The 15,603-nt window shown below is 43.6% G+C and overlaps 1 protein-coding gene across 1 annotated transcript; it reads left to right on the top strand.

Moving 5' to 3' along the window:
• Positions 1–219: 219 nt before the first annotated feature.
• On the top strand, positions 220–4,560 carry LOC132562730 (uncharacterized protein K02A2.6-like). The gene is given in 3 exon segments (XM_060227487.1): positions 220–643; positions 646–804; positions 853–4,560. Coding segments are annotated over 3 exon segments (3,969 nt in total). The 3' UTR covers positions 4,239–4,560.
• The last annotated feature ends 11,043 nt before the right edge of the window (positions 4,561–15,603 follow it).

The raw sequence follows: 15,603 nt of genomic DNA, 5'->3' as shown, positions 1-15,603 counted from the left end.
CGTTCCCGATTTGTCTGTCCTCCGGTCGACTTACACGGTATGGTTACTGTTGTATATAAGATAATCCGGCTTCGGCTCTGGATGTTAGTGTGGCCCGTGTGGGGCATTGTGGGATCGTCAATAAAACCGCTATACTGAAAACCACATGGTGTTGTGTTCGTCTGCGGGGCTAAACCCCAAACATTACATTGGCGACGAGGTAAACGGTGAGCTGGGAAAATGACCGCTGCATTCGGTAAAATCGACACCTACGAAGAATCCGGCGAGTCATGGGAGCACTATACGGAACGTCTAATTCAGTACTTTGTCGCGAACGGCATTACTGAGGAAGCAGACGACCTGATACGACGACGAGCAATATTGCTTAGCTTATGTGGTCCACGCATATATAAACTTATGAGTGACTTGTTAGCTCCAGTGAAACCCAGTGAGAAATCCTTTGCGGATCTGGTACAGATAGTGCAAAACCACTATGCACCCAGACCATCAGAGATAGTGCAAAGATATAAATTTAACAATTGCTTCAGAAAAGAAGGTGAGTCCATTTCTGACTATATAGCGGCACTGAGGAATCTATCAGAGCATTGTGAGTATGGCACGATGCTTGAAACCATGATAAGAGATAGACTTGTATGTGGTGTTAATGAATACAGCGACGTCTTTTATCTGAAAAAGAACTGTCTTTTAAACGGGCATATGAAATATCGTTGTCTATGGAAACAGCAGCGAAAAATGTCATAGATTTGCAGGGACACGGATTGAGGTCCGAGGGACAGAACAATGTCAACAAAGTCTCTAGTGATAGTAATCGCGGTAACAGTAACACTCGCAGCGCACGTCACGGTAAGAAAGGTCGAGGTCAGTCTAGAGGCCAGTCTCAAGGTCAACAAGGTCACCAAAAACCATGTTATAGGTGTGGAGGAAATCATGACCCAAAAACTTGTCATTTTAAGGACAGTGAATGTTTTCACTGTAAGAAAAAAGGTCACATAAAGGAAAAATGCCCGAGTCGACTGCGAAATAAAGATACAAAAGGTAAACACCATAAATCAACCCCAGTACATATGCTACAGTCAACTGACCACAGGAGGGAGGATCAGGAGTGTATATATTCCATGTACAACATAAACCAAGTTGGTAAAAAAGATAGATATGAAGTAACCCTACAGGTCAACAACCAGGATGTCTCTATGGAAGTAGACACAGGAGCTGTTGTCACAGTGATTGGAGAAAACACATGGGCAGACATCAACAAAAATGGTAAGCCGGTGAAGCTTAGAAACACTGCAGTAAAGCTAAAGACTTATACTGGTGAACCCATCCCAACGAGGGGTGAGGGGGAAGTCTCAGTGAAGTATGGAGACTATACAGGAACACTGACTGTAGTGGTTGTAAAGGGAGACTACCCTAGTCTTCTTGGAAGGAATTGGCTTTCTAAGGTAAAGTTGGATTGGAGCCAGATATTTCAAGTCAAGCAAGATCCACCAGAGGATCAGATTGATCACATTTTGAGAAAACATGAATGTGTATTTAAGGATGGTTTAGGTACTATCCGGGGAACAAAGGCCAAGTCATATGTGGACAACTCTCAGAAGCCTTTGTACTTCAAGGCCAGGCCTGTACCTTATGCTTTACGGGACAAGATAGAGCATGAACTTGATCGCTTGGTGTCAGAAGGAACTATCTCACCTGTGGAATTTTCTGAATGGGCCACGCCCATCGTTCCCATCGTCAAGGGAGATGGTAGCCTCAGGATCTGTGGTGATTACAAAGTCACAGTTAATAAGGTGTCTAAACTAGACAATTATCCTATTCCTAAGACAGAGGACCTTTATGCATCTTTGGGAGGTGGATCACACTTCACCAAGTTGGATCTTAGCCAAGCTTATCAACAGCTGGAATTGGACGAAGAGTCTAAGAGGTATACTTCAATAAACACACATAAGGGGCTTTTCCAATACAACCGTCTACCCTATGGGGTGTCGTCGAGTCCTGGTATCTTTCAACGTGTCATGGAAAACCTGCTACAGGGAATACCGCATGTTGTAGTGAGAGTAGATGACATCTTAATCTCGGGGAGGGATAAACTGGATCACCTGAAAAACCTATCTGCAGTACTTGATCGGTTAGACAAAGCTGGAGTGAGATTGAAAAAGACAAAGTGTGTATTTCTGGCTGAAGAGGTAGTCTACTTGGGACACAGAATCAACAGCATGGGAATCCAACCCATAGCCGAGAAAGTCAGAGCCATTAAGGAGGCACCTGCACCGCAGAATGTCAAAGAACTTCAAGCATTTATAGGCCTTCTGAACTATTATGCATGTTATTTGCCAAACCTTAGTAGTGTGTTGTCACCTTTATACTCACTACTCAAAAAGGAAAGCAAATGGAAATGGGGAAAAGAAGAAACAGAAGCTTTTACATGTGCCAAAGAGATGCTGCAATCGGATGCTTTGCTAGTGCATTTTGACCCAAAAAAGGAACTGATACTCTCGTGTGACGCTTCACCCTATGGACTGGGGGCAGTACTCTCGCATCGAGTGCAGGGTAGGGAACGACCCATCGCGTACGCTTCACATACACTAGCGCCAGCAGAACGTAATTATGCACAAATTGATAAGGAAGGCGCTGCCCTCATATTTGGAGTCGGAAAATTCCACCAATACGTGTATGGACGCAGATTTGTACTCTACACGGATCACAAACTCCTATTAGGCTTATTTAGGGTGGACAAACCTACTCCTACTATGGCATCAGCCAGGATTCAACGTTGGGCTTTACTCTTATCGACATATGAGTATGACTTACAATACAAGAAGGGATCCACGAATGGCAATGCAGACGGATTAAGTCGCTTACCCCTCCAGGACACAGTTGGTGAAATACCTACTCCAGGGGAGACAACTCTACTGATCAGCTATCTGGGCAGTACTCCAGTAGATTTCCAAAATATCCAGTCTTGGACAGCCAATGACTTACTGCTGAGTCGAGTGCTAACCTATGTACAAACAGGTTGGATGGACAAATGTGGTGAGGAAGACTTGAAACCTTTTCATTCACGTAGAACAGAACTCAGTTCTTATGACGGATGTGTTATGTGGGGAACACGCATAGTAATTCCTACAATTGGACAGAAACAATTGTTAGAGGAACTTCATGAGGGACATCCGGGAATGGTCTGTATGAAGAAATTGGCATGGAGCTACTTCTGGTGGCCAGGGATCGATAGAGACATCGAGAGTAAGGTCGAGGGATGTCAGGATTGTCAGGCACAAGGTTCGATTCCTGCAGTGGCCCCCTTACATCCATGGGATTGGCCTGAACGGCCATGGTCTAGAATTCATATGGACTATGCAGGTCCATTCTTAGGTCAGATGTTTCTCATCATCGTAGACGCGTACAGCAAATGGTTAGACGTATATCCTACCAAAACGTCAACATCAGAAGTGACAATTGACAAATTGAGAGAATGTTTCTCAACACATGGTTTACCCAAGATGGTGGTGTCAGACAATGGTCCATGTTTTACTAGCGAGGCGTTCGCAGCATTCATGTCTGAAAATGGAGTGTTACATGTAAAGACATCCCCCCACCATCCTTCATCAAATGGGCTGGCGGATAGGTCCGTTAGGATCTTCAAGGAAGGTATGAAAAAAATGCAAAACACTGAGGGCAACCTAACCCGGAAATTGAGTAGATTTCTACTAGCCTATCGGTCAACTCCGCACACTACAATGGGAATCTCACCATCAGAACTTCTGATGGGGCGGCGTATCAGAACCAAACTTGATCTAGTGAGACCTGAGGTCAGAAATCGGGTCAAGAAATGTCAAACAAGTCAGAAAACCTATCATGATGAACATTCTAAGGAACGTACTTTTAGTACTGGAGATCAAGTCTGGGTAAAGAACTTCTACAAGGGTCCGAAATGGCTATCGGGTGAAATATCATCAAAGAACGGACCAGTGTCCTATGCAGTTAGGGAGGGTGATGCCAAGGTCAAACGTCGTCATGTTGATCATATTCGTCAGAGACACAGTTTATCTTCCAAGGTGAAGGTCGAACTTCCAGAGGAACTTGAGGATGTGGTGGTCTCTACTTCAAGCCAAACACCGGTTGTGGAGAATGGTTCCATCAGTACACCCGAGGTTGTGAGTTCGAAACCAGAACAAAGACCAGCGCAACCTGAACGGACCAGGCACCCACCAAGTTACCTGAAGGATTTCGTGCGAACATGAATTGGAGCATGTGTTAATTGTTTATTGTTAAGCTTTAAGCTTATGGACCTGGTTAAGTTGTTTTGTGGTTAAGCTCCATTTTCATGTGGATATAGAGACTTGGTTCAAGAATTTATTTTTGAAGTCACGGTCAGTTTTATTTACTTAATTTGAGGTAACAAATAGTTACATTCCTGGTTTACACATATGGACATGGTTAAAAGTAATTGATCAGGAAATAGGGATTCCTTTACCAAAAGGGGGAGGGATGTTGTGTATAAGATAATCCGGCTTCGGCTCTGGATGTTAGTGTGGCCCGTGTGGGGCATTGTGGGATCGTCAATAAAACCGCTATACTGAAAACCACATGGTGTTGTGTTCGTCTGCGGGGCTAAACCCCAAACATTACAGTTACGTGACTATCGGTACGTACGTACTCGATGATAATAGACGGTATATTTTTGGTGGACACCGAGATAGAGTGTTGGTTACCTGTGCTGGCCTGTGGCACGGATTGTTACATATAATAGTGATATCGTATCAATCGTTTTGTTTCAGGTATACCATAACTGAAGTACGAATTACAGATCAAATGATTGCAGTGATGTCAAATTAAGAATTAAATTGGAATCGTCGTCTCGTTTTAATGGAAATATACTGTTGACTTCCGTTCTCTTATGTCAGTACTGTATAATATGATGGTGGTTTCTCGTCTCCTTGACTCTGCCCGTCACCGGTCCAATCGACGTGGGGCGATTCTCTGGCGACGTGTGAATAACGTGAAAATGCCAGACCAAGTTATATCGCCATCCCATCCCGTATTCGCGTTTCCGTTGTCTGTTCCATCAGATTATCTCATGGTATTCGAGGTTAGGGTATTAAACTAAAGGGGAATGAAAATCACACAAAACCTTTTGGTCAAAGTGTTTCATTTTCTGTTCCTCTTCAGTAGAAATTAAATACACTTTTTAAGTGAAATAGATTTACTTTCTGGCAGAAAACGCACGTCTGTTCTCTGTTATGGTTTCAAGTAAAAACAGTTTTCGCGGTGACGTATTAAAACAAACAATGTCATAAAACGGTTTACACATGTAAATGGTCGGAAGATGACGAGTAATCACAATAAAATTGTATACTTTATATCTAAGAAGTTATAGTTACAAGGTTCGTGTACTTTTTTTAATAGAAACCAGATTATTGTCACTTTTCGTTACCATCTGTTTGCTATGATAGTGAAAATGTAGTTCTCATACAAGTACGTAAAGTATTTCAAACTTAATTGAAAGTTTGATAAAAAACCCTGTAATTAGTAACACTTTATATGTTGGTTTGCTTTGAATTGTACATATAGCAACGAAATGGACAAAGACCATATGTATACTAGCGGAAAAAAGAAACGCAAGTTCAGTTTTGGTATTTTTTTCATCCGTAGACGAAATGTTGTGATATATGACACATACATGCCTAGTGTACTGTCTAAATAATCGTCAGTTTAAATTTGGTCTACAGTGACCACGGGCGACGCTGCACGATTTGAACAGATTTTCCAACAAAGCGTGCGTCCGTAGCACTACCACGTGCTATCAACTTGAAAACCATACCAAATCCAAGTTTTGAACAACACACATCCAGTGCACAACATTTCATTCCAAGGCGATAAAAAAGCAGCATGCCGCAAATGTCCGAAGTTGATAAGGGTAGGGCTATTGCCCGAATTCTACAGGGCCAATCGCAACGTCTCGTCGCCCAGCAATTTGGAGTCCATGAGTCAACGATAGCTCGATTAGTTGGGCATCTCAGGGCCACGGGAAGATTGGCTGACCGTCCCAGGAGCGGACATCCACGCGTTACGACGCCACGTTAAGATCAGGGCATACGTCTCTCACACCTACGTAACCTATTTCAGACAGCAACTTGAAGTATTCTTGTGATAAACATTCAGTTTTTGGGAAATTATTAGAATGAATAATTAGTTTAGAAACGATACGACGCACAATTATAACGTCAGAATTCAGAACTGGCCTGATGTACGATTGGTAAAAAAGGAAGCGACTGGTGAACGTCTGTACCAGCAGGAATATAGCGACCTGGAATATAGTCCATTTTACATTATGAGGAAGCTTTCCCAGGGGATTCAGATTCAAGAGGACGACATCAGTATCGTCCAGCGAGTTAAGGGAGAAATGCAGAATCAATTAGAAAGTCGGTTTGGTACTGAATTTGAGATAGCTCTTATTGCATCGCTTCTGCACCCAAAAACAAAACACCTTTCTTTCCCGTCATTAGAAGAAAGAGACCGAGCACATGGGCTGCTTTTGACTGAAGTGAAGTCAAAGAAATACATCAGTTGTAATAAAGAAGGAAAAAGATGATGATGACCAAGCCGTAGCTACATTACCTCAACTACCAGAACTTCCTCTCTCTGAATCCCAGGTAGATCCTAACAATACAGACCAAAAGCAGAATAGTACACCTGAGACTAACCCTTCCAAAAAGCAAAAGGTTGAGAGTGAATGTGACTGGCTTGATGACGTCATTGTTTGTGGCTATAAAGCAGGTAGCATCCCAGAAGAAGTTTTGGCGGAGCAGGAAGTTCAGCGATATATTGCTGAGGAAGGTAGTGTCTCTGGTCTAGAGTGGTAGAAGGAAATATTTTATCCACGAGCGGCAAAAGTGGCCAAAAAGTTCCCAGCATCTTCAGTGCCGTCTGAACGTATATTTAGTCTTGCTTGCAACATTGTCAGGAAAAAGAGATCACAACTGTCTCCGGACAATGTGAACAAAATGATTTTTCAGCACAAAAACTCAAAGTCATACAATCATTAAATTAACTTGACCTATAAGCAGACATTTTTCCTTTTGGAAAGTAACATTGTAACCCTTACTTCTACTCTCTGGGTTTTAACATTAACTGCACCATACCATATATTGTGTGTTAACTCATTTGCTAGTATAAACATCTATAATGAGTTTGACTTAACTGTCACACTTAGTACACAGGCTAAATTTCTTGATGTGAAAAAAAAATCCTGAAATTTACCTGAACTTACTTTCTTTAAAATTTTTAATTTATTGAACTGTTGATGTTTTTTTTCAGTTATGAAGTTTCTGTTTTGTTATTAAAACCAGACAAGAAGTCAATATTATAACTGAGTCGAGTTGAGATGTCTTAACAAAAGAAAACCACTCCAGGATATCTTTTAATGAAAACGCAAAGCAGTTACATAACATTACAACTTAAAAATTATTTTTATTGACAAAATATGAAAAAAAATATGTAAATATACGTACTAACTTGCTAGAGTATACACTGCAAAATTAGTCGATCATCGATCGTTTTGATCAAGTGATGTTCGATCGTGAAATTTTGAAATGATACCCAACACTAATTGTAGGCACGCCGTGTGTCCAAGAACAGTTAGGACTCGGTTGCGGGAGTTCAATTTAAGGCCACGACGTCCCTACGTTAGTCACAACTTACACCCAGAATTGATCGATGACAAAGGTAGTACGGAAAAATGCCAAATATCGTAAAGGCCACATACGAATAACGTTTCGGTGGTAGGTCTCAAGAAGTCGACTTGTCGGCTTATCCAATGACAGACCCTGTTAATAATGAGAGGTTGGTAAAATCAATCAGTGTGGAGGAGGTTTGGAGTGCCTTCGCAAGAGCGAACAAACGTACGTCGGCTGGTCCTGAACGCATTGACCTCAAATTTGTTATCAAGGTCAATCCGAGTGGAGAATTTTCAGCCAACCTATTCAATATCTGCCTATGCGCAGGAAAGGTTCCCGATGCAGTCAAAGAAAATCGGTCAATCCTACTACCTAAGAGATCTGAAAGCCTAGATAATATAAATAACTGGAGGCCCCTAACGATCTCTTCAGTACTTTTCAGACTATATACCAGTATATTAGTGATCCAGATGTATTCCCCAAGATGGTGGCGTCCATGATGAACTTAAAATTCAGATGGACAATTTATTTGGAATAAATTTCTGATTCTGATCATTGATATTTTCGTAATACTACTGCAAGACATGTACTTAGATTATTTACACAAATTTTGATCATATTTTTGACGATGATCAGTTGTGATTGTAGTTGTGTCACACATCATTTATCCTTATATATTCAGTACTCTGTGTTCAGTGTTCTATGGGGTTTTTTTTCTCGTTTATTTGTGTTCCAAATTGGATTTACTATTTTGCTTAATATTCCAAATCCAATATTTTTGTGTGCATATTTGCACATTGATATAAAGTGTGACATGGCTACTACCAGTGTACATTAAAGAGGTACCATTTTTGTCTTACCTCTACTTGTGTACTACCTTTGATGTATATCCCTAAACCATTTTATATCATTGATATTTTGATTATTTTGAGGGATTTATTTACATATTGAATCATACCATAGTACACGTATTGTCACTCTGTCCTATATGATACTCAGTAGTAACTATTTTGCACTCGCATTCTATAGTGCTGCCCACAATTTCTTGTGATATTGAGTTATTATTTTCTTGAGACAAACACCTAGCTATATTACCTGGTATTTGGATGCTGTTGAGAGTTACTTGTGTAGTATTTCTGTTGCTGGACCTCCCATCTCTAACCATGTCTGACATAACAGAGGATGAAGTGCAGAAGCTCCTGGAGCACATGAAGACTCTGAAGCTCAAGCCCAAAGTAGATACTTTGAAGGATTTCCAAGTATGGATGCAGGGTACTACAGCAGCATTAGCTGAAGCTGAAGAGTCTAAGCCTACCATGATGCACATGATGCCACCATACTCTACAGGGACGATGCAACACTTTCCCAAGATATCACCATTCTCTGGGGACAGCAAGAAGGAAAAAGACATTGCTTATGATGTGTGGCGGAGCGAGGTCCAATGTATCATCAAGGAAGGACATCCACCTGCAACTATACAGCAAGCCATCAGAAGTTCCCTGAGAGGAAATGCCTTACCAGTTCGCTCTCACCTTGACCCATCAGCTTCTGTCCAGGAAATACTTGACAAGATGGACAGCGTGTTTGGTAATGTCCAGCAAGCTGAGATGTTGTTAGCGCAGTTTTATAGTGCGAGACAACACAGTGATGAGGATGTTGCTTCATGGAGTTGCCGCCTTGAGGACCTTCTGTCTAATGCCATCGAGAGTGGACAAGTGGAGAAGTCCCATGCCAATTCCATGCTCTGTACCATGTTCTGGTGTGGAATGAAGCCTGCCCTTAAGGATGCCTCAGGTTATCTTCATGAGAGTCTCCATGACTTTGATGCCCTGAGGATAGCCATGAGACGCATAGAAGAAGACTGGAATAGCCGAAGTCTGATAAGGGAGGAAAGAAGAAGGCGGCAATAGCGAAGGCAGCGACCGCAGCACCAGATCCTGATCATTCTGAGATGATAAAGCTAAAGGGAATGATCCAGCAGCTGGCAACAGAGGTAAAAGAGCTAAAAACAGATCGCGGTGGAAACCAGGGGCAACATAGAGAGAGGAGAGGTGGACAGCAACGGAACAGAGGAAACAGAGAGCAGAGCCGCCAACAGTCCCAACAGTACTCTGTCAATGGGAGAGAGCAGCAAGGAACTGGATCATATGAGGAGCCAACCTGCTACAGATGCGGCCAGAAGGGACACATCAAGCTTGGATGTCGAGCGAAGCTACCATCCGATTTAAACCCCAACAGGCTAGCTTCAGGGGGCGGACACTAGCCTGCAGTCAGACGACCAGCCCAAAGACAGAGTTGGTAGGAACAGCCAACGAGGCCAGCGTGAAGGTGAATGGAATCATCACCAAGGCACTGTTGGATACTGGATCAACTATATCGACTATTTCTCAGGAATTCTATGAGAGACACCTTCATAGCATACCCGTACAGAAGTTAAAGGAGGTATTGCACATTGAGTGTGCCGACGGCCAGCTTCTTCCTTACTCCGGACTAGTAGAAGTACCCATTGAGTTCTCTGGAATGGGAATGAAGCAAGATAGTACCATCCAGAAGGGTTTGTTTCTGATAGTCCCTCCAAGTCCCTACAACGCCAAGGTACCAGTCCTGATAGGAACCAACCTACTTGGGATCTTGATGGAGAGAACAGAACACTGGTATGGGAAGAAATTTCTGCAAGAGGGAAAGCTTACCACTCCTATGTACCTGTCGTTTCGTTCTATGTTACTTCGCGAGAGAGATCTTGCGCGGAACCATCACTGATTGGCCCTTGTACGGTCAGCAGAGGCTGGACCCATCACCATCCGTCCCAACTCCGAGGTAACCATCACAGGACATCTGGAGAAGAAACTTAGTTTCCCGAAGGTTTGCGCCCTTATACATGCTACACCTGGATCGTCTATCCCAGAAGATATGGACATCACCCCGGCGATTACTTCCTACAGCCACCAGGATAGAAGTAACATTAAGGTCCATGTTACCAACATATCGACTCGTACAGCGACGATACAGCCGAGGGCTTTGCTGTGTGAGCTGCAGCTTGTTACGACAGAAGACAGTTCTGAGATGGACGACAAAGAAAATTCTGAGGATGCCCTCGACAAGATTGAGGTCAACACAGACAGACTGTCTGATGAGGAAGAAGCCCGAGGGAGAGCACTTCTAGAGCGGTATCGTTCGATCTTTGCCACAAGCGACGTTGACTTAGGTCATACTGATGTTATTAGACACCGAATAGACCTCCATGATGTCACGCCATTTAGACAGAGACACCGCCGTATTCCGCCATCGATGTTGGAAGAAGTCAGGAGTCACCTTCATCAGCTTCTGGCAGCGGGTGTCATCCAGCGGTCACATTCACCATGGACACAGAACGTTGTGCTGGTTAGAAAGAAGAATGGTGCCCTTAGGCTATGCGTTGACTACAGACAGCTTAACCAGAGAACAGTCAAAGACGCCTACGCCCTCCCGAGAATCGACGAGACACTAGACTCCTTAGCAGGAAATCGATTCTTTTCTGTCCTGGATCTCAAATCTGGATATCATCAGGTAGAAATCCATGAAGACCACAAGGAACGGACGGCCTTCACTGTCGGACCACTCGGTTTCTATGAATATACGAGGATGCCGTTTGGACTCGCAAACGCGCCCGCCACGTACCAGCGTCTTATGAAGGAGTGCCTGCACGGTCTTCATACACAGATATGTTTTGTCTATATTGACAACATTATTGTCTTCGCACCATCTTTTGATGAACATCTGTCTAGATTGGACCAGGTTTTCGAAAGACTCAAGAGTCATGGCCTCAAGCTGTCGCCGGAAAAGTGCTTGTTATTTAAGCCCAAGGTAACCTACGTAGGTCACGTCGTGTCGGAAGACGGGATTGAGCCTGATCCGTCAAAGATTGAGCGCGTCGTCAACTGGCCGACATCTGAGACACCAGAAGACGTGAGGAAGTTCCTCGGATTTGTTGGGTATTACCGGCGATTTATAAGGAACTTCTCGAGAATTGCAAGACCTCTTACCATCTTAATGCCAGCTCCGAAGAAGCCAAAAGGAAAGAAGACAACCAAGAAGTCTGCAAGGTCTGGTGAGGAGACAGTTCAGCGGAAGTGGACCTGGGGTGAGGAACAGGAGCAAGCCTTTACCAAGCTGTTTGACTCAACCTCCCATCCTAGGTTATCCCGACTTCAAGAAGCCTTTCTGCACACCGACGCTTCAGGTTCCGGACTTGGCGCAGTACTCTACCAGGAACAGAACGAAATGAAACGGGTGATTGCATATGCCAGTCGGGGTCTATCCAGGTCAGAACAGCGGTACCCAGCTCATAAGTTGGAGTTCCTGGCGCTCAAGTGGGCTGTCACAGAGAAATTTAGCGACTATCTCTACGGTCACCAGTTCACCGCTGTAACAGACAACAACCCACTGACGTATGTACTCACCTCAGCGAAGCTCGACGCAACCTCTCAACGTTGGGTAGCAGCTTTAGCCGCTTACGATTTTGAGATCATCTATCGTCCTGGTATTAACAACATTGACGCCGACTCCATGTCAAGACTTCCAAACCTTGAGTGCGAAACAGAGAACAACCAGACCGTTCCTCGCGAAGTCATTAGAGCTCTTGGATATGCCCTCCAGCCTAAGCCTTTGGTGGAGAATGTTTCCATGTCGCAGAACATTCTTGACGACATCAACTGGAAACCAGATAGTGGAGAGATTCTTGACGTAGCTAAGGAGCAGAAGAAAGATGCGGATTTGGCAGTATGGATCCCCTTCGTCGAGGCCGGATCGAAACCCCGGAAGGAGGATGTACCAAGATCTCGCATACATACCAGTTTTAGAACTAACTTTGACAGGCTCTGCATAGAAGATGGCACTCTCTACCGGAAGTCAACAGTAGATGGCGAAGAGAGAAAACAGTTGGTGTTACCAAGAGTCTACGTACCATTAGCACTTAAGATGGTACACGACAAGATGGGACATCTCGGCCGTGACAGAGTTATATCTCTCCTGCAAGATCGGTTCTACTGGCCTGGCATGACTAAAGACGTAGAAGAGTGGATCAAAGTTTGTGGACCATGCACTCTCAGGAAGACATCTACGAAGTGCTGTGCGCCACTCGTCAGTATTCCATCAAGCCAGCCGTTGGAACTCGTCTGTATGGATTTTCTGTGCCTTGAAACATCTAAAGGAGGTTACAGTAACATACTAGTCATAACAGACCATTTCACCAAGTATGCCATAGCAGTTCCGACCAAGAACACGACTGCAAAGACTACAGCTGACGCCTTTCTGCAGAACTTCGTTGTTCATTACGGACTACCCTCCAGAATCCATACAGACCAGGGCCCCAACTTCGAGAGCCAGCTTATTAAAGAGATGTGTGCAACAACAGGCATCGTGAAGTCTCACACCACACCATATCACCCGATGGGAAATGGACTTTGCGAGCGTTTCAACAGAACCCTCCTTAATATGCTCGGCACTCTGGAGAACGAACAGAAGAAGAGCTGGAAGGCGCACCTATCTTCTCTGGTCCACGCATACAACTCAACCCGCCAAGATTCCACTGGTCAGTCGCCATACTACCTAATGTTTGGCAGGAATCCTCGACTTCCGGTTGACCTAGCTTTTGGCATTGACATCGGCCAATACCATGATGATTTGACTTCCTATGTCGACGACTTGAGGAAAAGACTGAAGCGAGCATATGAAATCGCCTCTGCAAACGTCTCAAAGAATCAGTCTCGACAGAAAGGACATTATGACAAGAAGATCAGAGGAGCTACAGTTAACATCGGTGATCGTGTTTTGGTAAAGAAAGTCTCCTTCGATGGCAGACACAAGCTTTCGAACAAGTGGGAGACCGATCCTTGCACGGTTATCGATCAGCCAGACAGAAACATTCCTGTTTTCGTCGTTAGAAAGGAAAATGGAGAGGGCAGGGACAGAACCCTTCATAGGAACCTCCTCCTCCCGATCAACTACATCAGCGGCGTAGATGAGAGGCCTGTGCCTGTACCACGCCCAAGGAAAACACGCTTGAGAAAAAGGATTGAGCGGCAGCAATCGAGTTCTTCCTCTAGTGAAGACGAGGACGACGTTTTGGTGGGTAATGGTGTAATCACAGACACCACAGCCGGCACCACCAATACGACGCTCGATGACATTGGCGCATCTGATTCTGCTGACGATGTCGTTGAAGATGAGTCTACGCAGAACGCAGATGATGAGGCAGCTGCTGATAACGCCGAGTCGGACGGTAATGAAGACACTGGAAGTATTGCCCACTCGAGCTACGGCGAAAATACCATAGGAGAAGACACCACGGAGGGATCTCAAGTTGTGCCTCCACGCCCACAACGAAATAGAATACCTCCTAGATGGACCCAGACAGGAGATTACGTCTTCTCTCAGCAACCTGCGGAACCAGACTGGATAGCCCGCGCCCGCTACCTTGAAAGGCTCTACGATTCAGGTATCTTTAGGGGCAGGGATGCGGATGTGTCCAGCACTTTGTTGGATATTGTGTCTGGCAATTTAAATACCAATAAATAGTATCGGTATTTTGATCCAAGAAGTTTAATTACGATAAATATAGTAGTAGTTAATGTTGGGACGACATTTTTTCAAAACAGGGGGAGTATGTGGCAGGATCTATAATTTTAATATTTGTATTGAATTGTCTCAGTATTGTATTAGTCTTATTTATTAGTTTCGTTTATACTGTATGCGTCTAAGTGTTTAGCCTAGTTTTCGTCTGCTTATATCGTATCGTTTGGTCATTGGTCAGTTTTGTCTTTGTCTTACGTCACAATCTTGTGTCTTATTTTATTGGCTCTTGTCCATTTCGCGCTTTTTTGTTTGTTCCGGTCATTGTCTGACTGGACAGTGAGGTGACCAGAGAAATTGTAAAGTCGTGCGAGTGAATATCTGCAAACCTCATGTATAACTACCCGCTCACCTGTACGATGCCGGTCATATTTACAAGACAAGATTTCCCCTATAACTCTGTGCCATACACAGAGTTAATCTCTTGTCACCTGCAATAAAAAACCAGGTTAATGGTTGAGAACTTACGAAGGTGTTGTTGTGGTATTTTGCCCATAACCGACCCTGTAACATTAGCAAAGAGAGTACTGGGTGTAATGATCTATAGTAGTTGTAATCTCGTAAGAGTTATCTCTCTTAGATCCTCTCCTGTATTGGTTATATGACAGCCTCGTTCTGAAAAAATAAATAAAAACATGGAGCTGAGAAGAAACGTGTTGTTTAGTCTATCGCTGAAACGTCTAAGCAAAGCATGGTGTCAGACAGCGGGATACTGATGGAAATATGGGTATTTGGTAAGGCAACATATCCAACCAGATATCGGCGGAATGAATATTGTATGTCATATCGCTTAACTCGTCAATAACTGTCGAATCGATGACATCTAGTGTGCGCTGTATAAAACATGTGCTACCCGCCAGAAACCAAAACCCTCTACCCAGACCGGTAAAATACCGAAATACAGGCAAATAGACATTATCAGCCCAATCCAACATAATGGAACATATCCGCCCACCCCCAGAATTAGACTTTTCGGCGTCTGAGGGAAATCTCCCAGGAAAATGGGAACAATCCATGCGACTATATTTAGATATAGCGATGTCAAATAAATCTGAAAAGGAAAAATGTAGTGCATTCCTATACATAATAGGACAAGACGGAAGGGAAATTTACAACACTTTCACATTCACAGAGGAAGAAAAAGACAAAATTGAAGTTTTAATAAACAAATTTAAATCTTACTGTGCCCCGAGGGAAAACATAACTGTGGCGACACAGATTCTACACACGTACACAAGGTAAAACAGAAACTATTGATGAATACGTGACCGAACTACGCATTATTGCAAAAAACTGTAAATTTGGTACACTGGAAGATGAA

The sequence above is a fragment of the Ylistrum balloti genome, unplaced genomic scaffold (assembly GCF_031769215.1).
Source record: "Ylistrum balloti isolate Yb309-2 unplaced genomic scaffold, AGI_CSIRO_Ybal_v1 Utg371494, whole genome shotgun sequence".
Taxonomy (NCBI): domain Eukaryota; kingdom Metazoa; phylum Mollusca; class Bivalvia; order Pectinida; family Pectinidae; genus Ylistrum; species Ylistrum balloti.
The sequence above is the reverse complement of the archived record's forward strand: the minus strand, read 5'-3'. Positions and strand labels throughout refer to the sequence as shown.